At 37.5% G+C, this 27,110-nt stretch overlaps 2 protein-coding genes across 2 annotated transcripts; both read right to left on the bottom strand.

Moving 5' to 3' along the window:
- Window positions 1–322: 322 nt before the first annotated feature.
- Mvd (mevalonate diphosphate decarboxylase) lies at window positions 323–2,343 on the bottom strand. Its single transcript, XM_067779277.1, has 5 exons — window positions 2,138–2,343; window positions 1,993–2,063; window positions 1,779–1,896; window positions 929–1,713; window positions 323–809 (listed from the first exon to the last, which is right to left on the bottom strand). Exons 1-5 carry the CDS (start codon window positions 2,187–2,189, stop codon window positions 657–659), a joined length of 1,179 nt encoding a protein of 392 aa, XP_067635378.1. The 5' UTR covers window positions 2,190–2,343; the 3' UTR covers window positions 323–656.
- Window positions 2,344–10,748: 8,405 nt separating this feature from the next.
- betaCOP (coatomer subunit beta) lies at window positions 10,749–16,972 on the bottom strand. Its single transcript, XM_067784083.1, has 8 exons — window positions 15,158–16,972; window positions 14,958–15,087; window positions 14,380–14,905; window positions 14,161–14,322; window positions 13,957–14,093; window positions 13,738–13,874; window positions 11,939–12,044; window positions 10,749–11,870 (listed from the first exon to the last, which is right to left on the bottom strand). Exons 1-8 carry the CDS (start codon window positions 16,759–16,761, stop codon window positions 11,805–11,807), a joined length of 2,868 nt encoding a protein of 955 aa, XP_067640184.1. The 5' UTR covers window positions 16,762–16,972; the 3' UTR covers window positions 10,749–11,804.
- Between the last annotated feature and the right edge of the window lie 10,138 nt (window positions 16,973–27,110).

Here is a 27,110-nt window from a genome sequence, read left to right on the forward strand (position 1 = left end):
ATTCCTTTAACAGCCGATGCTGTGGCGACCCCAAGTTCCCTGTGGATACAGGGGCTGGGAGGGTGGTATGGCCTATAAGGTTTCATGTGGTCATACCAAATCGTTCCCGAGATGATCGGGCTAGTACCTTAATGGTGCTTGTTACCGAAACGTACCGGATCTGCATCCGGCAAAGGACCATCAACATCGATAACACTCCCCAAGGCTTTTGGGGAGCGTCCTTATCGCTACAACAATAACAACAAGAAATTTGTGTACTTTATTGGACTTGGTTCTGCTTTTCCTTTAAGCCTTGTTATGGCTTGCATAATCACCACTGTGCTGTTAGTTGTATGTACGTTTTTTAATTTAATTTAGAGCTAAAGCAATTACCAACGAACATACATAGATACTTTGTACATAGTATACTACTGATTAACTACAAGCTTTTACAATACTACAATTTAACTAATTTTTATACGTAGCATAATTGTTTCATATAGATTAGTAAAATATTTTATAAATTTCCAGATATTCACATGTGTAAAAATGTCCTAACTTTAAAATGTAGAAAGCTACAAAATATGGATATACATATAAATGTACATTGGAAAACTTTTATTGTCACTATAAGGTATTGTTATTGTCACTGCTAATAAGTGCCCGTTAGAATCTATTCAATTTTCAATTGGTAGACCGTGTGTCAAATCCAATAGGCTTTCAGCCTTATCAACACGTTGTGGACCTTTTCCAATGCGTGTATGAATTATATATTTGAGTAGATTTTGTTCATTTATAGGAAAAGTGGCATTACCATTGAAACCATTGTTCTGAAAAAATGAAAAATTAAATTAGATATTCAAGTTTCTAATCATGAACAAGTATGGGAGCTACATATGTTCGAGTAATACCGAACATTATGCACATTGATATATATGTGCATACGCACCTCTTTCCGTTCACGCTCAACTGGTATACCTTTAACATATTCTACACTTTGTGCAGCATCATTGGGAAAACTCAATTGTATTGCTGCTAATGCAGCAGATACATCTTTTTCAAGCAAATAAATACAAGCATTTGGCCCTCCATCAAAAGTATATGCTAGTTTTGTCTCTCCAACTGCCGCATTGTAGGCATGTACGAATTCTACAATTGCGTGTGATACATCATTCATATATACACACGGTGGATATGTGTCCAAGGCGATGGCATGAAATTGATTAGAATCGCGCATAGTAATCTCTGCTAGTTTCTGAAAATCACGACTTTCAATAGCATCAACCAATGCCACTGTACGTTCTGGTACACATTGTTTTGCACGATATGCAATTAAGTCAGATGTTTGTACAGAGCGTTGCATACCTTTGGTGGAGCTTGTCTTTTTACGCCCATCATTTACTACCAATATTAAAACGTGCATTTCCGGCCAATGATGTTCGGGCGCAATCGGTAATGCAATTGAATCGCGACCATTTTTCAGTTTGCCCATATGCCAGCGTACAAAGCCTCCGTGTAAACTACGACATGCAGAGCCACTACCTTGGCGTGCTATTGCTGTTAGTTCTTCATCTTCAACGCCATAAAGGTGTGCTAGTGTATATACTAAGCAGGCATAACCAGCAGCACTCGAAGCTAAGCCGGCAGCGGTAGGAAAGTTATTATGGGATGCAATATGCAGCTTCCATTCTATTGGGAATTTGAGTTGTCCCTTTGCAATGGCCAGACGCTGCACTAAAAAAGCATGTCATTAATGAACATTGGTTATATTTTGCCTATTTACATTAGTTCATACATACATTCATTCAAGCAACACATGGCACGTGCATTCTCCTCAAGCGACACCTCCTCGCCATTCAACCACATAATATGTCTATTAAAGGAAGCCGCAGCAGCTGTTGTTGTCTTTGCACACATCTTGAATTTGCATAACAATGGCGTTATTTGATTTTTTCATTTAAAAAATAACCATTTATAAATATCTAGCTTTGAACACAAAAAAGTGTAAATTACCTCATCGGTGCTTAGGGTCATGCTAAGTGAATCGTTAATGGGCAAGATTAGCTCCTCATCGCGTTTACCCCCTGTTCAAGTAGGTTAAGGATCATTTTACAATAAATAAACTAATCTTAATAATGTAGATGATGTAAATACTTACAGTACTTAATAAGCGCTATATTAACTGGTGCGATGCAAGTTTCGATAAACATTTTTTGTATACAAACTCTGATATTCAATGAGGAAGTAATTTTGCTATGACCTGTAATTATATTGTCCCATCAAATTTATGATTAAGGAATGTGGGAGATCGCATTCACGACTGCCCTACTTTCCCCAAATAACCAAAATACTTTTAGTTGGAACCGATTGATTGCAACCAAGAAAAGTAAACAATTCAAAACAGCTGTTCTTGAAGGGTTGTAAATAAAAGTAGTAAAAATTGTACTAGATTGCCCTAAGAATTATGGTGACCACATGAAAACTTCACGGGAGTATGTAAAGTTTTTCAGCCCAATCTAAATATTCCCTCGGAATTTTGTTCTCGCCGATTTTTTATTCCCTCGGAAAAATTCCTCCAATTCTGTTCTCCTAGGGAGAACAAAAATTGGGGAATAGGAATTGCGAATTTTCGAAGTCAGCTGCTTTGTCAATTGAAATTTCGTTGCGCATTTCTTATTTTGTTAAAAAAAAAAAAGAAGTTTAATTATTTTTGCGAATTTGTTTGAAATTAAGAAATAAAATATAAACAATGCACAGTGTTGCATTTTATATGGTATTCACTGAAATGAGTAATGAATTAGTGCCACAGTAACATCAACAGCGGAACATAAGAAGAAGACGGCCGCATAACACAAATCTGCCGGAGTTGCCTGCTTTCATTCAGCAAAGCAATTTTCTGGCGGCCAAGTTGAGTTGAATTCGTCCTTCATCATATGCCAAAATCTATTTAAGCCTTCTTAAAAATCCTTGCGCAATTTCTGGATGGCTGCATCAAATATACCAAGAGCTCTCCGTTGCTTATGATATACTTTTCGACAGGGGCTGAAACTGTTATTTCTTTTATAATATAATTCATTGTAAAACTATTAATTTTGGACTTTAAATATATTTGGATGAAGATAAAAATTATTTTCGGATTTTTATTTTTTGAGTCCTATATAACTAGTTAAACATGGACTTTTAAAAATAAAAGTCCGGAAATAAAAGTTAAATCCGGACTTTTATTTTTTAAGGCCAAAATAAAAAAAATGTTAATTCGGAGAAGCCGTTTCTTTGTTATTAAGCTGGACTCCTATTTTGGCCTTAAAAAATAAAAGTCCGGTTTTAACTTTTATTTCCGGCCTTTATTTTTAAAAGTCCGAGCTTAACTAGTTCTATCGGACTCAAAAAATAAAAATACAGATACTACTTTTATATGTGGACTTTTATGGAGCCAGTTCGAAAAATAAAAAGGATGCATGATTCGACATGATATTGCTATAGGGATACCTGGGAACTTTTTCACCTAGGACAATTTTTTGACCAGGACTTTTTCGACTCCAAAAAAAAAAAAAAATTAATTTCCGTCCCTGCTTTTCGACGTAAAATAAAGAACATTGTGGTTGTTGTTGTTGTATTAAGAATGTCCATACATATTTTAGCACAAATTTGTACAAATAAATGTTCTTTCTTAAAAGAACCAATTTCCTATTTTGATGCATTCCTTTTAATTTAACAAGTGAAAGAATTCCTATGAAATGGCAGAGAAATTTCCCTCTCCCTCATATTCATAATCAGCCCAATTCTAAACGAAAATTCCGTGCGAGTTTTCTCCCTTCTCCCATTCCTCGTATTCTAAATAAAAATTCCTTGTGAGTTTTTTCACTTCTCCCTTTCCTCCTATTCTGAACAATGTTCGAAAAAGCGGAAACCGGTTATGGGAGAAAAGTAGGTATTATTCAGCCCAATTCTAAACGAAAATTCCGTGCGAGTTTTTTCCCTTCTCCCATTCCTCGTATTCTAAATAAAAATTCCTTGTGAGTTTTTTCACTTCTCCCTTTCCTCCTATTCTGAACAATGTTCGAAAAAGCGGTAACCGGTTATGGGAGAAAAGAAGGTATTATGAATGTGAGGGAGAGGGAGATTTCTCTGCCATTTCATAGGAGTTTTTTCACTTGTTAAATTAAAGGGAATCCATCAAAATAGTTAAAGGAAATTGGTTATTTTAAGAAAGAACACTTATTTGTACAAATTTGTGCTAAAAGATGTATTTATTTTCTACCACAATATTCTCACTGTTAATACAACAACAACTACAACCACAATATTCTTTATTTTAAGTCGAAAAGTATATTATAAGCAACGGTAGAGCTCTTGGTATACAAATTTGATGCAGCCATCCAGAAATTGCGCAAGGATTTTTTAATAAGGCTTAAATAGATTTTGGCATATGATGAAGGACGAATTCAACTCAACTTGGCCGCCAGAAAATTGCTTTGCTGAATGAAAGCAGGCAACTCCGGCAGATTTGTGTTATGCGGCCGTCTTCTTCTTATGTTCCGCTGTTGATGTTGCTGTGGCACCAATTCATTACTCATTTCAGTGAATACCACATGAAATGCAATAAATACTGTGCAATGTTTATATTTTATTTCTTAATTTCCAATAAATTTGCAACAATAATTAAACTTTTAAATTTTTTAAACAAAATAAGAAATGTGCAACGAAATTTCAATTGACAAAACAGCTGACTTCGAAAATTCGAAATTCCTATTCCCCAATTATTGTTCTCCCTAGGAGAACAGAATTGGAGGAATTTTTCCGCGGGAATAAAAAAATCCGCGAGAACAAAATTCCGCGAGAATATTTAGAATTGGTCTGAATACCTACTTCTCTCCCATAACCGGTTTCCGCGTTTTCGAACATTGTTCAGAATAGGAGGAAAGAGAGAAGGGAAAAAAACTCACACGGCATTTTTGTTTTGGGCTGTTTGTTTATAACCGGGCTGCTAATTACAAGGGGTTGTGTAGCGCAACCCTTTCAAGGGGTTGCCTGCGAAATTTACAGCTTATCTAACCCAATTGTAACTTCTGAGTTGAATGTCACACTATTTCGGATGCTAGTTCGAAATCGGTGTTTTTTGTAAACCGTGCAGTCCGTACGGAGATTTTGTGGATTAAATGTGGGATCATTTCAGGACACTGAAAAGGCATATGTATAAGTAGTAAGGGAAACGTTTTTTCATACGCTACAAAAGCTTCAAGCATTTTCTAGTACCAGTATATAAAAAAACATGGGAATTGATAAACCTTTTCAAATGATGGCAAATTTTAATTCGGTTTGACGGTTGTGAAGTAAACAAACAAGAACAACAACAACAAGCCATTAATCACTTTCCTCCCAAAAAACGCGGATTATTTTAAAGAAAGTATTTCCGGTTCGCTTTGTCGTGATCGTCAACCAGATCACCCATTTTTAATCGATCCAGATAGATAGCTTTACAATTTTTTTTAATTTTAGCAACATATGTAAGTGTGACAAGAAAACATTTAAATCTAGGTACGCTCGATTATTGAATACCAAAACAAAAACATTTAAACAGTAATATGTTGGAGTGGGTGTACCCAGTCTGTAGTAGCAATATAGAAGTATTACATATACGTTTAACACTAAGGACTCAATCAGTCTATGTGAGGTCCTCATGGACCGGCCAGTTCAACCTACATACGTACATATCTCAACCTAATTAAAATAGTTTAATCTGGGACCCTATTCTATAACTCGATTCGAAAGAAAATACGATTTTAAAGGAAACACGATTCGAAAGCTGTCACATACATTATGTTTTAAATCCTAAAGAAATTTCTTTCAAATTGAGTTACATAATAAGGCCTCTGCACTCCATTTTAAGAAAAAACAAGTAAGGAAGGCTAAGTTCGGGTGTAACCGAACATTACATACTCAGTTGAGAGCTGTGGAGACAAAGTAAGGGAAAATCACCATGTTGTAAAAAGAACCTAGGGTAACCCTGGAATGTGTTTGTATGACATGTGTATCAAATGGAAGGTATTAAAGAGTATTTTAAGAGGAAGTTGGCCATAGTTCTATAGATGGATGCCATTTAGGGATATCGCCATAAAGGTGGACCAGGCCTGACTCTAGAATTTGTTTGTACGATATGGGTATCAAATGAAATGTGTTAATGATAATTGTAAAAGGGAGTGGGCCTAAGTTCTATAGGCGGACGCCTTTTCGAGATATCGCCATAAAGGTGGACCAGGGATGACTCTAGAATTTATTTTGTACGATATGAGTATCAAATGAAAGATGTTAATGAGTATTTTAAGAGGGCGTGGGCCTTAGTTCTATATGTGGACGCCTTTTCGAGATATCGCCATAAAGATGGACCAGGAGTGACTCTAGAATTTGTTTGTACGATATGAGTATCAAATGAAAGGTGTTAATGAGTATTTTAAGAGGGCGTGGGCCTTAGTTCTATATGTGGACGCCTTTTCGAGATATCGCCATAAAGGTGGACCAGGGGTGACTCTAGAATTTGTTTTTACTATATGGGTATCAAATTAAAGGTGTTAATGAGTATTTTAAAAGGGAGTGGGCCTTAGTTCTATAGGTGGACGCCTTTTCGGAATATCGTTATAAAAGTGGACCAGGGTTGACTCTAGAATGCGTTTATACAATATGGGTATCAAACGAAAGGTGTTAATAAGTGTTTTAAAAGGGAGTGGGCCTTAGTTCTATGGGTGGACGCCTTTTCGAGATATCGCCATAAAGGTGGACCAGGGGTGACTCTAGAATTTTTTTGTACGATATGGGTATCAAATGAAAGGTGCTAATGAGTATTTTAAAAGGGCGTGGGCCTTAGTTCTATAGGTGGACGCCTTTTCGAGATATCGCCATAAACGTTGACCAGGGGTGACTCTAGAATTTGTTTGTACGATATGGGTATCAAATGAAAGGTGTTAATGAGTATTTTAAAAAGGAGTGGGCCTTAGTTCTATATGTGGACGCCTTTTCGAGATATCGCCATAAACGTTGACCAGGGGTGACTCTAGAATGTGTTTGTACGATATGGGTATCAAATTAAAGGTATTAATGAGGGTTTTAAAAGGGAGTGGCCCTTAGTTGTATATGTGAAGGCGTTTTCGAGATATCGACCAAAATGCGGACCAGGGTGATCCAGAACATCATCTGTCGGGTACCGCTAATTTATTTATATATGTAATACCACGAACAGTATTCCTTCAAAGATTCCAAGTGCTTTTGATTTCGCCCTGCTAAACTTTTTCATTTTCTTCTACTTAATATGGTAGGTGTCACACCCATTTTACCAAGTTTTTTTCTAAAGTTATATTTTGCGTCAATAGGCCAATACAGTTACCATGTTTCATCCCTTTTTTCGTATTTGGTATATAATTATGGCATTTTTCATTTTTCGTAATTTTCGATATCCAAAAAGTGGGCGTGATTATAGTCAGATTTCGGCCATTTTTTACACCAATACAAAGTGAGTTCAGATAAGTACGTGAACTGAGTTTAGTAAAGATATATTGATTTTTGCTCAAGTTATCGTGTTAACGGCCGAGCGGAAGGACAGACGGTCGACTGTGTATAAAAACTGGGCGTGGCTTCAACCGATTTCCCCCTTTTTCACAGAAAACAGTTATCGTCCTAGAATCTAAGCCTCTACCAAATTTCACAAGGATTTGTAAATTTTTATTCGACTTATGGCATTAAAAGTATCCTAGACAAATTAAATGAAAAAGGGCGGAGCCACGCCCATTTTGAAATTTTCTTTTATTTTTGTATTTTGTTGCACCATATCATTAGATAGTTATTTGAGGATCGCACTGCGACCATTGGTCTATTGTGCCCTCATCTGCTTCACAACACCTCATCCAAGCCGACATCTCTGATGAACCCTAGCAGTTCACCTGGCTTGAGGGATTTGATGTGAGTATGCTCTGGCCATGGTGAGCCCATAAACTTAGCTCTACGTCTTGAGATTGCATCGCACTCCAGGAGGATATGGTCCGCCGTCTCCGCTGATCTGTCACAAAATCGGCATGTGTTGTTTGATATTATACCCAGCTTTTGCATGTGGCTGTTCAGTCTGCAGTGTCCTGTAAGAATTGCTGTTAGAGTTCTTAGGTTATTTTTCGAGAGGCCTATAAATGCCCTGTATCGAGTTGTGCAATAACCCCCTAACAGTAGCTTAGGTTGTCTTAGGCCTGGCATATTACGCCAGTGTTCTTCCCTCTTTTCCTTTTCTTCTGCCAATAGATGCCCCCTAATTTCCTGCGGGCCCACTGGCAGGAACGGCTCAGGACCAATAGGTCGTATCGTTGCTGCCTCTCTGGCCAGGCTGTCCGCCTGCTCGTTTCCCTCGACTCCCCTGTGGCCTGGAACCCAGGCCAACAGTAATTCATTGTGTGCTCCTAGTTGGTTCAGCTTTTCCACACACTCAAGGACTAGCGCTGATTTTATTTCAAATGCTGAGATGGCCTTGAGGGCGGCCTGGCTGTCACCATATCATTACTGGAGTTGAATGTTGACATAATTTACTTATATACTGTAAAGATATTAACTTTTCTTTTAAAATTTGAATTAAAATTTTTTTTTTTTTAAAAGTGGGCGTGGTCGTTCACCGATTTTGCTAATTTTTATTAAGCAGACATATAGTAATAAGAGTAACGTTCCTGCCAAATTTCATCATGATATCTTCAACGACTGCCAAATTACAGCTTGCAAAACTTCTAAATTACCTTCTTTTAAAAGTGGGCGGTGCCACGCCCATCGTCCAAAATTTTATTAGTTTTCTATTCTGCGTCATAAGTTCAACTCACCTACCAAGTTTCATCGCTTAATCCGTATTTGGTAATGAATTATCGCACTTTTTCGATTTTTCGAAATTTTCGATATCGAAAAAGTGGGCGTGGTTATTGTCCGATATCGTTCATTTTAAATAGCGATCTGAGATGAGTGCCCAGGAACCTACATACCAAATTTCATCAAGATACCTCAAAATTTACTCAAGTTATCGTGTTAACGGACAGACGGGCGGACGGGCGGACGGACGGACATGGCTCAATCGAATTTTTTTTCGATACTGATGATTTTGATTTATGGAAGTCTATATCTATCTCGATTCCTTTATACCTGTGCAACCAACCGTTATCCAATCAAAGTTAATATACTCTGTGCGCTCTGCTCTGAAGAGATTTACAAGGTATAATCGAAACAGCTGTCGCCTTGTCCGTCCTGATGTCACGTTGTTTAAAATTTTCCCAAATTATTAAATAGAGTATAAAAAATTTGTATGAAAATAATTTAAAAGATAAATTATCCGCAGGTTCACTTTCTCTCTCACTCAAATAAAACAAGTAAAAGTATCCTAAGTTCGTGTGTAACCGAACATTTTATACTCAGCGTGAGCTTCAATTGCGCATTTCATTTCAGATAAATTACTTTTCTACATAGTACGTGGCACCGCCCATTTAAAAAAATGTCTCCCCATTTCCTCCTACAGTAAAGCTTGATAAGTGAAATACCGTTAATTCAAAACTATTTTTCCTAAGTTATAGCTTATTATTTTCGTCTACGACCCTTTTAAGAATATTTTATATAAAAGTGGGCGTGGTCCTTAACTGATTCCGGCCATTTTCACTAGAAATATTTTATAATATAGGGAAAATTTGTGTACCCAATTTTATTACGATCCGTTGATTTTTCTTTGAGTTATAGCTCCCGAAACATAGAAAATTGCTTAGTCATAAAAAGGGCGGTGCCACACCCATTTTCAAAAAATTTAGTGTTTTCCAATTAAATATTATAATTCAATTTAAAAAGTAAAATTCTATTGATACAAAGCTCCCTTTCGCTAAGATATAGCTTATTATTTTCATCTACGACCCTTTCAAAAATCTGTTATATAAAAGTGGGCGTCGTTATAAACTTATCAGCTATAACTACAGATGCACGCCTATATCCTCTCATATGCGCGTGTATATGTGAGTGATACTTGCACAAATTATTGCCTACTTTTGGGAGTATCTCAGATATATGCATGTGTTTGTGCGTTGCTCTCAGCTGTTTGTATGGACAAATTGGTAAACATAATGATTGATTTGTTGATGTGCATACAAGTCACTGCTTAGTATCGGCTTAGAGATGTATGTATCACTTAGTGTTACTAATATTCGTCACAATATTTATTCATTTATCTATTATTCGTTATTCGAATAAATTTTGCCCAACTCTGCTTGACATCCTCTGTAATGTCATGGCTTAAAACGCATTACTTACTTACCTACTTGGCGCTTAACCGTTTGAACGGTTGTGGCCGTCCAACAAGGCGCTTCTTCACTCTGCCGAATGGTGCCAATTGGTCACACCAAGGGAGTTTAAATCGTTTTTCACCTGATCCTTCCAGCGGAGGGGGCCGCCCTCTTCCTCTGCTTCCATAGGCGGGCTCCGATAGAAACACTTTCTTAGCCGCAGCGTCGTCCTTCATTCGCATAACATGGCCTAGCCAGTGTAGCCTCTGCGTTTTAATTCGCTGGACTATGTTGATGTCTGCGTAAAGCTCGTACAGCTCATCATTAAATCTTCTTCGGCACTTGCCATCGCCAATGCGCAGAGGTCCATAAAACTTTCGAAGAACTTCTCTCTCGAACATTAAGCCTTTTTATTCAGAGTGTGGAATTTTCATATTAGCGTAAGAATACGCACTTTCAGCTCTATGTCATTAAATGAATATAAATAATTGTAAGTTTAGCTTTAATATATATATTTTATTGATACATAATAATCGGTGTATGATGTATGTATATGTGAATATTATATTCTCGTACATTTTATGCGATATTTAAAAAAAAACAGGGACATTTTTTGCGTTTCGCCTTCAAATAGGCATGTATCCCAGGCCTCCCGAGTTATTTTACCATCCCGAAATCTCGGGATTATTTTTAATAAACGCCAGGGATTTCGAGATTTCTTTTTTAATTGGTTTATTTTTTAATAGCGTTTTTTTTTTTCAGAAAAAAAAATAAATTATAAAACCTTAATAGACCCCTACCCCAGAAATGTCAACATTCATAGCGTACGTATAGTGATACAAATGGCTGCCCCGTACATCAGCTGATTTTCACAAATGCGCTGTCGATAAAAAAAATTCATAAAATTATTGCTTCTATTTAAATTTTCTTCGCCAAAAATGTGTGAAGTTACGAAAATAAATTGTCACGACCAGCTGGTTTGGCAGGGTTGCACTGCCACACAGTCATTTTGTGCAGGGCAGTAACGCCCTATTTCAGCATTTGTTTCAAAAACGACCTATCACCGATTTTGTTTCAAAAACGCCCTATATGAACTCAAACTTAATACACTTTGACGTACGCTGGGTTGTTTATGGAACAAATTTTTAGATAGGGCGTTTTTCGACCGTATTCTGCGATAAGACATTTTTGAAACAAATTATGAAATACGTTCGAAGGTTTTCTGAGATAAGGTGTTTTCGAAACGTTACGTTACTTAATTTTCTTGAGCCAAAATACAAAGAAAACAACCCCTGGATGATCCCAAAAAATTCCGGAATCCTGGGATTGTTATTCCCTTAATACCGGAATTGTAGGAATTCGGGATTCGATGCCTTAGTATGTAGCTGGAATTATAAATTTCAATTGTATAGAAGACGTAGCTAAGAAAGAAATAAAAAAATTGCCAAAAGCTCCCCAAGCTTAAATGCACTAACAGCGAAATGCAAAAAATAAGTAAACGGATAAAATTAATACACTAAAAATAATATATTTCATCTTCAAATAACGCATCTATGCTGCCTGCACTGCCTGCTTTTGTGATGAACTTATTTTATCGCCGAGGCTTAGTGCCATGCCCTAAATTGATATTAAAAAAAAATTTCTTTATAAAATTAAAAATACAACTTTTTGTATTTGAAAAATACCTGACTCTTGGCACGTATACGAATGTGTCCGGTAACCTTGGAATCAGGATCATCCACAGGCTTTTCGATGCTGAGGTTGGCAAGTGCATTTTCACCAAAAATTGATCTGAAAAGGTTATGAAGGTTTTGTTAGTTATTTGTACTTTATATATTTGATAGGCTGTAAGGGTCTAGTGGTTTTGTTTTTTGGTCGTTCCGGGGCTGTACGGATGATTTCGGGATAGAAGGCTAGAAATGTAAACATATTCTATTTTTCCTAGGTCTTCTCAGACGCATGATTTTATGGTGTCAAACTAAAATTATCTAACCTCCTCAAGGCTATTCTGTTCATATTGTGACGAGTATGAGTGACACTAAGTGATACATCCCTAGTCTGATGCCAAGTAAATGAAGTCACAACAACAATAAAGCAGACAGTCACTTGTATCTACATAAACGAATCAATCATTATGTCTACACATATGTACGTATACGCAGCTGGGAAGCAACGCACAACTACATGCATATATCTGAGATACTACCGAAAGTATGCAATGAGAGAAGCTATAAAATCGTGCATCTGTAGTTACAGCTGAGATATTTGATAGCTGATGGCCAACTAGTAGATGCTGGAAATGGAAGCGCCTAGAAGATGCGAACGAGGAAATCAGAGAAAATAAAAGGCGACACCAGTAGAGGCGCAAAAAACAGTTTTGATTAAGACGCTATCTGGCGAGCAATATCAGTATTATTTATTGTGAAGTACTTTAATAAAGGCCATTTTTCCATTATTCAATATTGGAGTTATTTATTCAACAGTTTAGTGATTCGAACGTTAGCAGAAGATTGCAAATAAGGGGAATTGCAATAAATTCGTTACAATATCAGACGTTCCCGAGGTTGTCGGGCTAGTAAATTTATGGTGCTTTATGACCGGACCGTTCCGGATCTGTGTCCGACAAAGGACCACCAACATCGATAACAATCCCCAAAACTTTCGGGGAGAGTCTTTATAATGCCCTGCATGCGATGTGTGCACACATGACACCAACCATCTTTTCAATTGTGATGTGGCACCTACGCATCTAACACCAATCTTCCTATGGTCCGCCCTGTTCAAACTGCCAGTTTCCTTGGACTCCCGCTAGAGGACTTTGATGACAATTTGTGAGTGGTCGTGCCTCTTTAATGGGACAAAGCACTGTTAACACAACAACAACATCTCATTTTACTAATGTTCTTATTAATAAAAGAAATGAAATTTGGAGCCCATTTCGTTATAGCTACGAAGGGATTTTAGATTTTTTTTTTTAGATCATTTAGGGGTATTTCGGGATAATGTCCGAATCATCTATTTCGTAACCATTTCGGAACAATCTCAGGGAAATTTTCGGGATTGTTCTTGTGATGATTTTGCGGTTGTTTAGGGATCATTTCTATACTATTCTATTATATCAGAACTACTTGTCTCTCCCGAGAATGGTTTATTTTAAATCGTTATAACTTTGGTCTATTCGATGGGGGCACCGCTAAGGGCTTATGATGTTTAATAAATGTCAAGCTTTACATTTTAAGAGCGATTACTTTTGTAGTGACTGAATTGAAATTGAAATAATAACTATTAACCGGGACAAACGGCCGCTCTTTCTGACCTTAGATGTTATTTCACTATTAAAAGTGGTAACTCATAAAGAATTAAATATATAACAATATAACTTAGATTGTTTGTATGTAGAATATTCACACTCTGCTATTGGTAATAATGCAGCTATAATGGGAAAACCAGTGCCACGTTAAACTAGGTTTCTGTTGTCACTTACTTCGCATACATATTAGCAGCCATAAATCCGCATTGGCCGCTGAGTGCCTTTTCAGGAGTCAAACACTTCATATTAGTACTCTTCAACAAGTGTTTCAAATATTCATGTAAGTCGGTGAATGTGGTATTTACTGTTACCTAAACGAATATGGAAAGTAAACGAGATATGATATGTAATATATGCATATATAAAAACGTTTAAAAAGTATAAACTGTATACCTTATTTTCCCATTCAAAATCTTGCCACATTTGTCTGAATTCAGTATCGGTGCAAGAAGCGGGTATTATATAGTCCATTATATCAATATGTATAGTATTAAGCACAACAACATTTGTATTGATACTGGTGTCATAAACTGGAAGAAAATTTAAAACAATATCTCTTTGCAATTAATACAAGAAAAGCTTTGCATACAAGCTTACCAATATTGCCAAAAATAATTCCATTCTCTGTAGAGGATACTTTTACATTTGCTTTTATATTGCAAAAATCATGTGGCGCAAGCACGACTGGATGTGGGCGTTCAACTAATTTTAAATCGCCCAACGTGGCCAACTCAAGTGTACAATTTTGAAGAGTGTCATCTGTAAATATATTTATATATTGTAGTTTACAAATATTACTTACCACTATCAACTTACTTGTTTGATTAACAATTAATACATCTAGAACGATATCATATTGATTGACATTTACGTAAGCCTCAGCATATACGGGATCAGAGAAACCAGTCAACTGTGTAACTTTATTAAGTTTATTATTTGGTGATGTGACATCGCTCAAATTGGTAGTTTTTGTGCCAGCCAATGCTTGGTTCAAACTAGTTTCGAAAACGTTCTCACCCAACTGACTATCACGCCCATTAGAAAGTTGTGCAAAGCCGACAGGATCGTCCGGTTGTACTTTCGCAGCAGCACGTTGTTTCTGTTTCATAATGCGTTGATCTTCTTCATGTTGGGCATCTAACATTTTGCCTAGTGCATCTCGACAATAATGCTGGAATACTTCTACTGCCTCCTTTGTGCGCTCACTCAGAGTACGTAAACAAATGAAAATACGATCAATGTCATCATTGGTAATAGATTTGGTGGGGAATCCAGATTTGCCAAGATGCAATATTGAACTCATAATTAGCATTACTTGTGTAGTTATACGATTTTGTTGACGCTACCGAAAAAAGATGATAAGTTGGGTCAAAGTAGGCGCTTGTGCTACTCACCACATCTTTTTCCAATTCTGCATATCGTAATGCTAGCTTCGTAAGAGTTGCTGATAACGCAGCTCCGATAAAGAAATCACCATCCATCAGATATTGACGTAGTGGTGGACGCTTCTCTTTTTTGGCGATGCTGAAATAAATAAAATGAAGGTTATATTTTATTTTTAGTAGGTAAATATGAAATATATCAATAAACTTACGGCGCCAAACTGAATGCGCTTTGTGTAGCATATGTACCATCAGAAGTGACTTTATTGCTTGCTGAGACAGCGCTTCCGCCATCACCAGACACTTTTACTCCCTCATCCATTTGCTCACCGGCTAAACGCTTTTGCTCTGCTTCTACCATCGGTATCTCGCCCAAAGTTTGTATGATAGTTTCGATAACTTCCAAAATTTGCTCTTTATTGTCAACATATTCACCTAATATCCAAACAGCAGCACGATGTATTTTCGAAGATTTGATTTGAGGGAATGCTTCTATTAGACGCTCAATAATGAGTGCACGCAATGATGCAAATTTTTGTATAGCTTCACGTATAAAAATCAATACATCTGCGGCAGCCAATTCATTTGTATCCGAAAGAAATTCGACCAATACAGGTATTACATTTGCCGCTACATCGGGAAATTTAATAGAGCACGAATGCAAGGTGCGTACAAGTAATTGCCTATATTTGCCAGTATCTTCATGTTCAACATTATGCGTCTTTGATACCTCTTTCTTTAGCACCAGAACCATTTCTTCGATATTGCGAGATGAAACTAAATCCATGGCAAGCGCTAATGTCTTGCGTCGTACCTCAATATCAGGTGCAGCTAAAACGCGTAGTATATCCATTACTAAATCTTGCATTACCTTTTCCATATTTTCATTTTCTTTCATGGCAATCAAGCGATCCAGTACAATCAATTTAACATTGTTATCGCTATCACCGACGATTAGTTCAATGTAACAAGTGGCAGCAGCACGTATAGCCGTCGGCGCAGAAGAGAGTGTAATTAGTGTACCGGCTGCTTCATAACGCACAGCATTTGATGATGAATTAAGTAGATTATATATGCAACGTATGAAACGTGATCGCTCTGATGGATTGGCATGACAAACTTTATAGATAAGCTCCACAATGACCAATTGTAGTATGTCACCGAAATTATTAACTTGATCAATACAAGATGCCAAATAGTTGAGTGCACGTTCTTGATCTGCATGTAGCAACATTAGGAATGCGTTACGTTTACAAGACATATCCTGTTGAGTTTCCAAGAAATTGGCAATCAATTCGGGACCATCTGGTACTAGCCAATCAAAATTTTTATATATAGTAAAAATAGCCAATACAGCGTTACGACGCACATATGAGTGACGATGTTCCAAACAAGCTCTTATAGCTGGCATTAATGGTTCCAGTAATTCAGGCTCCTTGAGTTTGCATAAGAAGCGTAAAGTGGATCCACGCAGAAATTCATTGGGATGCTGTAAATCTTTGCGATAAGCATCACACACTAAAATCATCTCTTGTAGGAGTTTACCATCTGCTGACGTCTTCGGTACTATCTCCCAAAATATTAATAACAATTTTTTGATTTGATGGTTCTGCACGGGCAATACAAATCTGATGATTGTCATTATTAGCCCTGATAAACGTTCGCCATTCAACAGCATTTGTATAACTTTTTTCAAAGTCTCAATTTTCACGTTAGTGTCGCCTTTTTCAAGATCTTGTTTAAGTTGCATCTCATTTGGCACCTCGATGTCAGGCGAGTTGATGATTGTATAGCATGGTCCGTCGGCCAACGCCATATTGTTGCCCACAAATTTTTAAAAGCCTTGCAGCGTAAGAAAATGATGTTATAACACTTTAAAGTTGTTGGCTACTGATGACACAACTATATGTGAAAATTAATTTCTACTGAAATTTATTAATTTACAAATTATTTAGCAAAAACATGCACTGAAAAAATTGCAATTGACGTGTCAAATGATCAGCTATTAGGATGAACCTTCTTCTTTTGATAAGCCATTCACAATAGTTTGTTGTCATGTGTCAATGGGCGCTTTCAACAAACGCTGAGTATTTGTTTCACTTCATTTGTTCGTTGTGATCATTGTGAATGATAACTAAGTGTGATATCTTATCTGTCAAATGCCTGACAGGATGTTCAATATGGCTACTTTTTAGCGTTTTGACAGGGTGTTCAATATGGCGGCGCCTATCTTCAGCGGGTGATAGAAAGAGATACAAAATGAGACAGCGATAGTCAAATACAACCCTGCAAAAATCGTTGGATCATGTAATCCACTGGAGTACTTACCAATATACTCCACTGTAATGCAGCAATGGCCCAACTCATGTTTCTACACGAACACATTGTAACCCGATCATTGCTCGTTTTTAACGATTGTAATCACTACACGATGTTTATTGGACTGGGTACTCCATGGTCCAGTCCTAGGACATCGCAATGTTCATTGGACCATATTTTTTGTATGAATTGTGGCTAATTTTGGAGTACTGGGTTGGTCCATAGCGAGTACTGCATACATGCATGCATGGAGTACTCGCGATTTTTGCAGGGAAATCAGGTCATCCAATCACTGGAATTTTGACGTCTATGCAGAAGATATCACACTTAGTTATCATTCACAATGGTTGTGATAGCTGAGTGTTTACTACAACGGAGCCTAAACGTTGAAGGAATTTAGCGTTCCCGAAATAGATCTATGCAACGAGCTTTGACAGTTGTCTAAAATTTTGGGTAGACTATACATTAAGGGACCAGGGGGAGGGGGTTGGGAGGGGTGACTCCCCTTTCTAAAAACACCACCCCACCCACAGGAGGTTTATAGTTTGATCACAATTTAATATTAAACTTACCAAAAAGATGCAAAAAAACTCAGTGAATTGAGCAAAAATGGTGCTACCAGACTTCAAAATATGTATAAATAAAAAACGACTCAATCTATTTTAATCGCGCCTTTTTTATTCCAGATTTTTTATTTTTTTTTATGAAGTAAACGTAATTTATTTTAAAAAATCGTGTTTTTTAATTACAAATTTTCTATTTTTTTATGAAATAAACATAATTTATTAAAAAAAAAAACAATTGGCGCCGCAGGCGAAAATTGGAAATAAAATCTCCTGCGATTTTTTATTCCAAATTTTCTGTTTTTTGTAAAATAAATAAATTGAGTTGAATGAAAAAGGTCCATTTTCTCGTTTACACTATTTAAAAATTTTTCATTCGTTGGAACAATTTAAAGCATCTGGTAGCACCATCCAAGCACTGAATTACATAAAGTGGCTGTAAGTGGCGTCTTTTGATACCTCACCCGAAAATCTTGGTCCAACTTTAGGGTGGGTACCGTAAACTGCACTATTACCTAAAAATGGTGTGTGCCCACTATTCATCGCAACCGATTCAGCTATAGGTTATACACAGCCATACAGCAGAGGTTTGTGTCTCCGCTTTTCGGTACAACATGTTATGTAAGTAGTTAGTTGCCGCTAGACGAAGCAAAATTGTATCTCTGTCCGGAGATATTTGCAGTTGAAGTTGGCGATTTTCATGTGGTTGTTGTTGTGTTAGTACCAACAAAAAAAATTGTGCATCACCGTGGCGGCAGCCACGGTTATACCACACACCCGGACTTCGCATGGCGTAGCCCAGGGTTATTTTTTATAAGCGCGAAGTCCGCCAACGCAGAAAGGTGTTCTGCGCAAAAATACTATGGATCCCACCCCCGGTTTCAGAGGGACCCGCTGGTCTTTGTTCGGTTTTTCGTTAATATCTTTTGAACGGGTAAAAAGAGTTAACTTCCGCTTTCGGATTCTTGATCTAGACGTGAATACGCGTCTTTTGATACCTCACTCGAAAATTTTGGCCCAAATTTCGGTGGGACCGTAGACTGCACTATTACCCAAAAATCAATAAAAACCCCTAGTTAACATTTTTTTAGGCAAAATTTTAGATTAGCAACCCACGATTTCGGGGTAAAACTTGGTATCAAATGAAAGAGGGAGTTGTCCTGATCACAAATATATATATTTTAAAGTGCGCAAACTTATAATTTAAAAGTTATTTGTTGTTAAAGTTTGCAAATTTAGCAAATTTCTATAGCACTTTAAATTACAAATTACATATCTTTCAAAACCTTAATCCACATACATATGTATATAAATTGGCAACGATAAACTTAAATTGCATTTTTGTATATTTCACATTTCATTTTTGCATTGTTTTTACTTATTATAAATGTTTTTATTAAATCAATCGCGCTTTTGTAGCAACATGCACATTTATATATATATATATATTTTATTGATGACATTACAAAGCTGTGCTGCCACATAAACAAAAAAAAAACAAATATAAATATTACCTTACCACCTTTCAGTTAATAAAGAAAAAGGAAAATATATATTTTTACTACTACGGCCGAAGGCCGCCTATGCAGAAAGGTGTTCTACGCAGAATTACTGTGCATGGCGCAGCCGGTGTTGGATCGGCTAACATAACAATAAACATAAGAGTTATAAGGTAATATCAGCTCGCCCACGAATGCAAAAAAGAGCTTTTTCAAATGTTTGGTAAATAAAGGCTAGAAAAGTCAAAGATATATATACATCAGATGAAAGGTATTTTTACAAGTTATTTTTCGATTCATCTCTTGTTCCGTTTTTTAGATGTGGCAGCACAGATTTGTAATGTCATAAAATATATATACGTATACACATATAAAAGTTGTATAGAAATTTGCAAATTTCAACAACAAATAACTTTTAAATTATAAGTTTGCGCACTTTAAAATATAAGTTAACCCGTTGTGGGTTTAAAACTTAAAAAAAATTATTTTTTTGCCGGCTTATGCCGGTGTTTTTCACTTTATTACTTTTACATGAGAAGAATACAACTGAAATACAACTGAACTTCAACTGCGCTTAAAACTATATTAGTATGGCTTTTTATTAATTCTTAACGACGGCCCAATTGCAGCGGCGTCGTATCGTTGTTGGTATTTTCATATGTTGCAGTGGTATCGTTTCACTGCCAATGTTCCCATCCGCTGGTGACGCGCGGTTGACGTTTGTTGGATGCTCGTATAGAAATATGAAGCTAAGGTATGCGCAGTACTGGCAGTGTGAACTATGTTCCCACGGAGCGGTAGTGAGGCATCAGCATTTATTTCATATGCATGCGCTTTTGTAACTGGAGTGAAGAATGCAGGTGGCTTATGTTGTTGATATCATATCACCAGTAATGTTCCCATGATGTGAATATGCTTAGTCAGCGTTTATCGCATTCTCGTGTGCTGCGATGTGACTTAGAGAATGCAGGCAACCCACTATGTGAATGTTTGTGAAGTTTGAATGTGTGTGGTGTTAACTCCTCCCCTCTTAAAGACGGTTGTCCTCGATCGTCTGAAAAATTTGAAAAGTCCTTACTTCGGGTACTGGGACTTGGACTTGCCTGGTTGTTTCTTGGCTCTGGCTGCCTTGAGTGATTGATTGTAATGGTTGCTCTATAGGTTTATTTGTTTTTTTACTGCAGTGCCTCCTTAGGCTGGCAATGACAAGGATAACTAGGATTATGGTAATCCCTGAGAATATTCGGTTGGCCGTGTTTTCTGTTTGGAGGGACTGGATTTTTATAGTGTTGTTCAGGTGTAACTCGCTAAGGGCTTCGAGTGACAAAAGTTTGGTGAAGCTCTCCTCCCTTGGATTTGGCTGTGCTATTGCTGGCATCACCCTTAAAGGAGGTGTTTCGAAATTCCTATAAGTTCTGCCGTTAGCTATTACCGTCTCATTTTTGAAGTTCAGTATATAGGTGCCATTTATTTTGCGCATATCTCCGCTGATACTTATATTGCCATGGTAATCGTTAAGGAATAGTATTCCTGGGGCAATTAGCTCGTCTCTTGGTATGTGGTGGCAATTTATCATTGGGCACGAAGAATTAAGGCTTTTAATTAGGTTAGTTATACAAAAGTCATTTTTTAAATCTAACAATTCGTCTTGCTTACAAATGCTAATTGAGTTATATTTTTTACAACTAGTTTTTATTCCGAATATTTCTTCTTTATTTTGAATAATATTATTAAATTTTAAATTAATCATTATATCTTTTTTTATTACTGATTTTATAATAAAATTGTTATAAATTACTTCTGTAGTTAATGGAATTTTCAAGACATACAAAATAGAAGTTGAGTTGCTTAATACGCTAATTTCGGCTAATTCTAGAGCCTCTTCCATTGTGTTGAAGGGCATATTTTCCTTATTAAACTCCTTAATGGATATTTCAATTTCTTTCCTATTCAAAATCATGGAATTTATAATACCTAATCTAGCCCATTGTATGGCATATTTTATGTTAATTATTTCTTCTTTTATAAGCCTAATTTTATTTTGTAAATTTAAAGCGATTTCGTTTACAATTACCTCTTCGTTCTGAAAGGTACTTAATATATCGTTAGTGATTTTCGTTAGATTATTTATCTGCTGCTTAAAAGCATTGTTTATATAATATTGCTTATTATTATTGTTAATTAGTTTTTCTAAATTACCATTTATCATAATTAGGTCGTCATGATCTGGGTTTCCTGCCAGGTATTTCCAGGCAGTGCCAAGGATATCTAGGGATCTTCTTTGTCTGGGACTATGAGGAGGCTCTACGATTTCCAACATTTCAATAGCTTGTTGGGCCTCGTGTTGCAAGGTGGGATAAATAGGATTTCCGGTGGTTAAAACTTTGTCTATCATCTCAGTAATGTTTTGCAGAACTTGACGGTAGACTGCGGTATCAATGATGTGGATAAAGTTAAGGGTGCCATCCTTGATTTTTGAGAAACCATTATCGATGGTTATTAGGTGGGATGAGGAATAGTCGTGAATTTGGACTTCTCCCTGGGTAGTGCAGGCGAGTAGGCTGGAGAGAAAAAAAAATAAAAATTTTGGGGATACGACCATTTTATGAAATTTCCTTACTCTATTTATTCGAAGTTTTGTGAAATTTATTTGTTAAATCGTTCGCCCATGGCGTGTTAATCGATGGAAAATTCGTTACATGGAGGTAAGATAAGAAATGAGAAAAAGTGATTTTTCTTCTTTTAAAAATTTTTTTTTTTTTTTTTTTTTTTTTTTTGTTATATTTTTATCAGCTCCTTATCAGCCCTTTGTGCACCGTCTTCCCTGATTGGGTTATGACTGTGGAGTTCCTGTCTTCTCTGACGACCTCCTTCCTGTACCTGGGTGTAAGCTTATTGCCTACTCTTTTGTTTATTCTGACATAGATGATGTCATTGGGACTGTAAATTTTGAAGATTGATCTTTTTTTATTGTGGAATTCTAAATCTTTTATTTGTTTTTCAGCTAAGTTTTTTATGTTTTCTTGCCTGTGGTTTTCCAATTGTTCGGGGTCGGTACTTACAGTCCTTCCGAAAAATACTTCTATTGGTTTTCTCTTAATTGTCGAATGGATGGAATAATTGTACTTGCAGAGTGATCTGTTAAGTAGATCTTCGAAGCTATCGTGCGTCCTTTCACTTTTCACGCATCGCATTATTTCTGAAAGGGTGGAATGGAAGCGTTCAACCTGGCCGTTGACAGTACTGGTGTAAGGGGGTGTCTTGTAAATCTCTATTCCGTATTGGTTTTCGAGCATAAAGGTTATGGTTACAGAGTTTAAGGATTTTTCGTTATCAATAACGATTTTTTCTGGGATACCAAAAGAGGTTAGCAATTCTTGAAGGGGTTGTTTTATATCCTCTGTCGCCCTTGATCTAAGTACTTTCGCTTGGGCGTATTTAGAGAATTTGTCGATGGCTGTGAGGATAACCTTATTGTTTGTGTGATATATATCGATATGGACAATGTGTCCTGGGTAATTGGGAATTGGGGTTGCTTGTATGATTGGGGCAGTCGGATGTCTTTCGTACTTATTTTCATTGCATATTTTGCATTGTTTTGTGATTCTTTTTATTTTAGCAGTCATTTGCGGGAAATAGCATTTATCTAAAAGCTGTTTTTTATTTTCTATTGCATTTCGATGAGCTCTATTATGCTCCTTTATGATTTCTGTTTCTTGTTCCGCTTCGTTCAAGATATCCTTTATGAATTTGCGGGTATAGAGTACTCTGTATCTGCTAAAATGAGTTTGGTAGATTGTTTGGATTTTGCCCAGAATGCCATCTTCGGTTCTTATGCAGTTTGTTGTTGAAGGATTTAAGTATCGTTTAAGTAGGGTGGTGAGAGTTTCCTCCGTAAAATCTCTTTCGATTATGATATGACGGTGGTAGGTGGGGAAAATTATCTTAAATTGGTATGAAGGAATTTCTCCTACTGAAATAAAAATTTGGTTCTTGAATGCATTGATGGGTGCATCGGTGTAGGGAATAAGGGTTTGACCTGAACTTTCGTCGCTGTGTTGGGTGGGTGTCAATGAATTTATTTCTTGTGGTGGTCTAGAAAGTGCGTCCGCTACGACGTTTGTGTGGCCGGGCTTGTATTTGATCTCATAGTTGTACTCCTCCAAGATGGCTTTCCATCTCTTCAGTTTGCTATTGTTGTTCTTGTTGCTGAGGGCATATGTAAGAGGTTGGTGGTCTGTGAAGATTTTGACTACGGCAGGGCCGTAAAGATAGCTTCTCAAAGATTTGAGGGCCCAAATGATGGCTAACATTTCCTTCTCATTTGTTGCGTAGTTTTCCTCGGCCTTTGATAGGGTTCTAGATATGAATAGAATTGGTTTATTATCTTGTTCAAGCACTGCTCCTATTGCGTAATTGGAGGCGTCGGTAGTTAGATGGAATTCTTTACCAAAATTGGGGTATTGTAACATCACGTCGTTGGACGTAAGCGTCCTTTTTATTTTATTGAAGGCGTCTATTGCTTCGCTGTTCATGGTTATTGCTGTTTTTGCGGATAAATGTTTACTCATTCGTCCTTCCTCCCCTCTTAAGATGAGAGTAAGAGGTTTTGCTATTTTGGCGTAGTCCCTAATGAAACGTCTGTAAAACCCAGACATTCCTAGGAAAGATCTGAGGTCCTTTAGTGTTTTTGGTATAGGTACCTTTTCTATTGCTTCAATCTTTAATGGATTTGCTCTAATGCCGTCTGCAGTGACTATGAATCCTAAAAATTCTACTTCCTGCGCGAAGAATTTGCATTTGTCTAGCTGGATTTTCATATTGGCTTGCTCTAGTGTATCGAAAATTATTTGTAAGGATTTAGCATGGTCTTGTTCTGTCTTGCTGAAAATTATGATATCGTCTATGTAGACGTAACACAACTTCCCTATATGTTGCCGTAGTATATCGTCGAGGGTGCGTTGGAAAATTGATGGTGCGTTTTTCAGTCCAAAAGGGAGTCTAGTAAATTCATATTTTGCGTTGTTTATGGAAAATGCGGTTTTTTCGATATCTGATTCTTTCAGGGGTATTTGGTGGAATCCGCTTTTCAGATCGATGACGGAAAAGAACCTATTACGTCCTAGTTGCGCTAGTACTTCGTTTATTTCGGGGATGGGGTACCTGTCTGCAATAGTAACCGAGTTGAGCTTCCTGTAGTCAATTACTAGCCTGTATTGTTTATTTCCTGCAGAGTCTGGTTTCTTGTTAACGATCCAAACGGGGGAATTATAGGGGGAGTGAGATGGTCGTATAATCCCATCTTCGACAAGTTTATTGACCTGTTTTTCAACCTCATTTTTTAGAGACATTGGATAAGGGTAATATTTGGTGTAAATTGGAGAGTCGTTTGTTGTACGGATTTCGCCGACGATTCTAGTGGTGTATGTTAGTTTTTTATCGGGTTCGGCGAATAATGTGGGGAACTGTTGCACTAAATTCCCGATAATGACTTTTTGTTCTGGATTCATATGTTCAGTTTTTATTTCTATGTTGTTCACTGACTTAGAAATTTGTTGCTTAATGGGGACTTTTATTTTGTTTTCTATAAGCATGTAGTCGTTAGAGGTGTAAATAACAGCTTTCAGTTGTTTTAAGCTGTCGTTGCCAATTATGGTGTGAAAGGATTTCAGGGTTGGTAGGATAAAGAACTTTAGCTTTTTATCTCCAAGGCCAAAAAGGTTAAGTTCGGTATGATGTGATACCCTTATTTTTCCGCCTACGGAGTTTGCAAAGAACACGCTGTCATTTGGTTTAGGGTTTGTAACTAACGCGGGCTGAATGTAATTTTTGTTTGAACCAGTGTCGATAAGGAATTTAAGTATTCTGCCATCGCTTGTTTTACATTCAAAGTAAGGAAGCGATGAGGGAGTTAATCTAAAAAATGAACGTCCACGTATTCGTTTGCGTCGTCTTGGCGATACTGGTGCTCCTGTTGTTCGTAAGTGTTGTAGTAGTCCTGCCATGATTGTTCCTCGCTCTCCGGATCGTATGTGTTGGTGTCGCCTTCGTATTGGCCGGAGTCGGTTGTGGTGGAATCGGGGGTTGGAGAAATATGGTTTACACGTTGAACTTTGTTTGGGAAATTCCTAATATGTTGATGGGATTGCGTGGGCGGTGGTCGTTTCGACGTAGCATTGTTGTCGTTAGGTCTGTTGATGTAGTTAACATTCCTCGTTTTCAGCGACTGGTCTACTTCCATTGGTACCGGCGGCTTTGGCTGAGTTGGTCTTGGAGGTGGTTTATTGTTAAGAGGTCTACCAGGAGGTACACCTTGCTCATAGTAGTACTGAGGATAGGGCTGTCGGTATATGTGTTGTTGGTATATGGGTTGTTGATATGAGGTATGCTGGAACTGTGGGGGGAACTGTATCATGGGAGGGGTTGGTTGAGGTATGTGGGCGAGCTGTGGGTAGAAGGGATGATTTCCGTGTTGGAACTTCCTTGCGGGAATAGAAGGTTTTTGGTGGGTGTCGAATGGGGTTGAAGGTGAACTCAGTATCTTCGGAAAGCTATATTGGTTGTTAGCATGTATGGACCTAAAGTTTTGGTTTTCTAATTTAGTGCATAAATGTAATGCTTCGGGTAAGTCTGCAGGTTCTTTCATGCCGAGAAGCCTGGAGAGGTCACCTGATAATCCTCTTACGAAGGTATCTAGTGCTTTATCGCGATATGTATTGGTGAGTACACGCATTGCTTCGTCGTTAATTTCCATACAGGAAATTTTATTGAGGATGAGAGATAGGTGCTTGTAAACTTCTGCGTAAAACTCCTGTACCGACTTCCGTCCTTGGATGAGACAGGTCATTTGGTACTCGAGGGTGCTGAGATCCCTCTTGTCGGCGTAGTGCGTTGTAAGACAACGCGAAATTGCCTTCCAATTGAGCGGGGTGTTGTATGCTTCGAGCGCGGCATCTGCACCACCGACAATTTTGTTTCTGATAATGTTCAGGATACCAAAATACCTTGGAGTACCCACACTGGGTTCGTAAATTTTTAGTACTCTTTCTACGCTCTTCTTCCAACTACTGAACTCAGTAGGGTTTCCACTGAACTCTCTTAGGGAACGGACGACGTCAGGGATTTTGTCCATGTCGGAAATGCTATTTCTGAACCTCTCGTCAATTGTCTGATCAGTTAGCAAAGGGGGTTGAGCACTGATTCTGGTCAGGACTGAAGCGTCGGTCTGAAGGATTTCGGCTAGGGTGCTTCTTACAACTTCCCTAAATTCCTCGGTCGTTGTTACGACTTGGGGAGGGGAAAGGTTTGCAGGTGCTGTTGAGGCAGCTGTTGCTCCTGTATTTAGGAGTGGAGGCCTAAGTATATTATTCTGAGCCATTTTTCTCATTCGCTTACCAACCTCGCAAGTTAGTAAAAACAAAAATTATTTAACGATAGCAGTTCACTTTCACTTTCACTTCACTTAACTTAGTTCTATCTTTATTGGTTAACTATATATTACTCTAATTTAATTATTTCTTACATTAGTCCCACGGCGTAGAGGGTTTTTGGTCCTTTTTGCATCTTTTCTCGATAGTTATAGAAATTCTCTGCTACTCTGGTTCCCTCGATGCGCACTCTGCGTGGGTGCGTGACTTTCTTCTACTGAAGCTATTCACTTGTGGATTCCCGTTGTCGCGATGAGTTTTCCGCGAATCTGTTTGCGAGGCACTGCTTTAGGGCCTTTTGGAGCGTTAAATTCGCGGGGCACTACTTTAGGGCCTTTTAACTCGCGACTGGGCCGT

Source organism: Eurosta solidaginis, chromosome 4 (assembly GCF_040869045.1).
Source record: "Eurosta solidaginis isolate ZX-2024a chromosome 4, ASM4086904v1, whole genome shotgun sequence".
NCBI lineage: Eukaryota > Metazoa > Arthropoda > Insecta > Diptera > Tephritidae > Eurosta > Eurosta solidaginis.

Coding starts and splice junctions, on each gene's coding strand:
- Mvd (XM_067779277.1), bottom strand. CDS start 2,189: ATGTTTATCGAAACTTGCATCGCACCAGTTAATATAGCGCTTATTAAG. Junction 1,897..1,992: donor TGACCCTAAGCACCGATGAG/GTAATTTACACT, acceptor TGCAAATTCAAG/ATGTGTGCAAAGACAACAAC. Junction 1,714..1,778: donor CATGTGTTGCTTGAATGAAT/GTATGTATGAAC, acceptor ATGCTTTTTTAG/TGCAGCGTCTGGCCATTGCA.
- betaCOP (XM_067784083.1), bottom strand. CDS start 16,761: ATGGCGTTGGCCGACGGACCATGCTATACAATCATCAACTCGCCTGAC. Junction 14,323..14,379: donor ATTAATTGTTAATCAAACAA/GTAAGTTGATAG, acceptor ATATATTTACAG/ATGACACTCTTCAAAATTGT. Junction 13,875..13,956: donor ATTTTGAATGGGAAAATAAG/GTATACAGTTTA, acceptor ATATTCGTTTAG/GTAACAGTAAATACCACATT.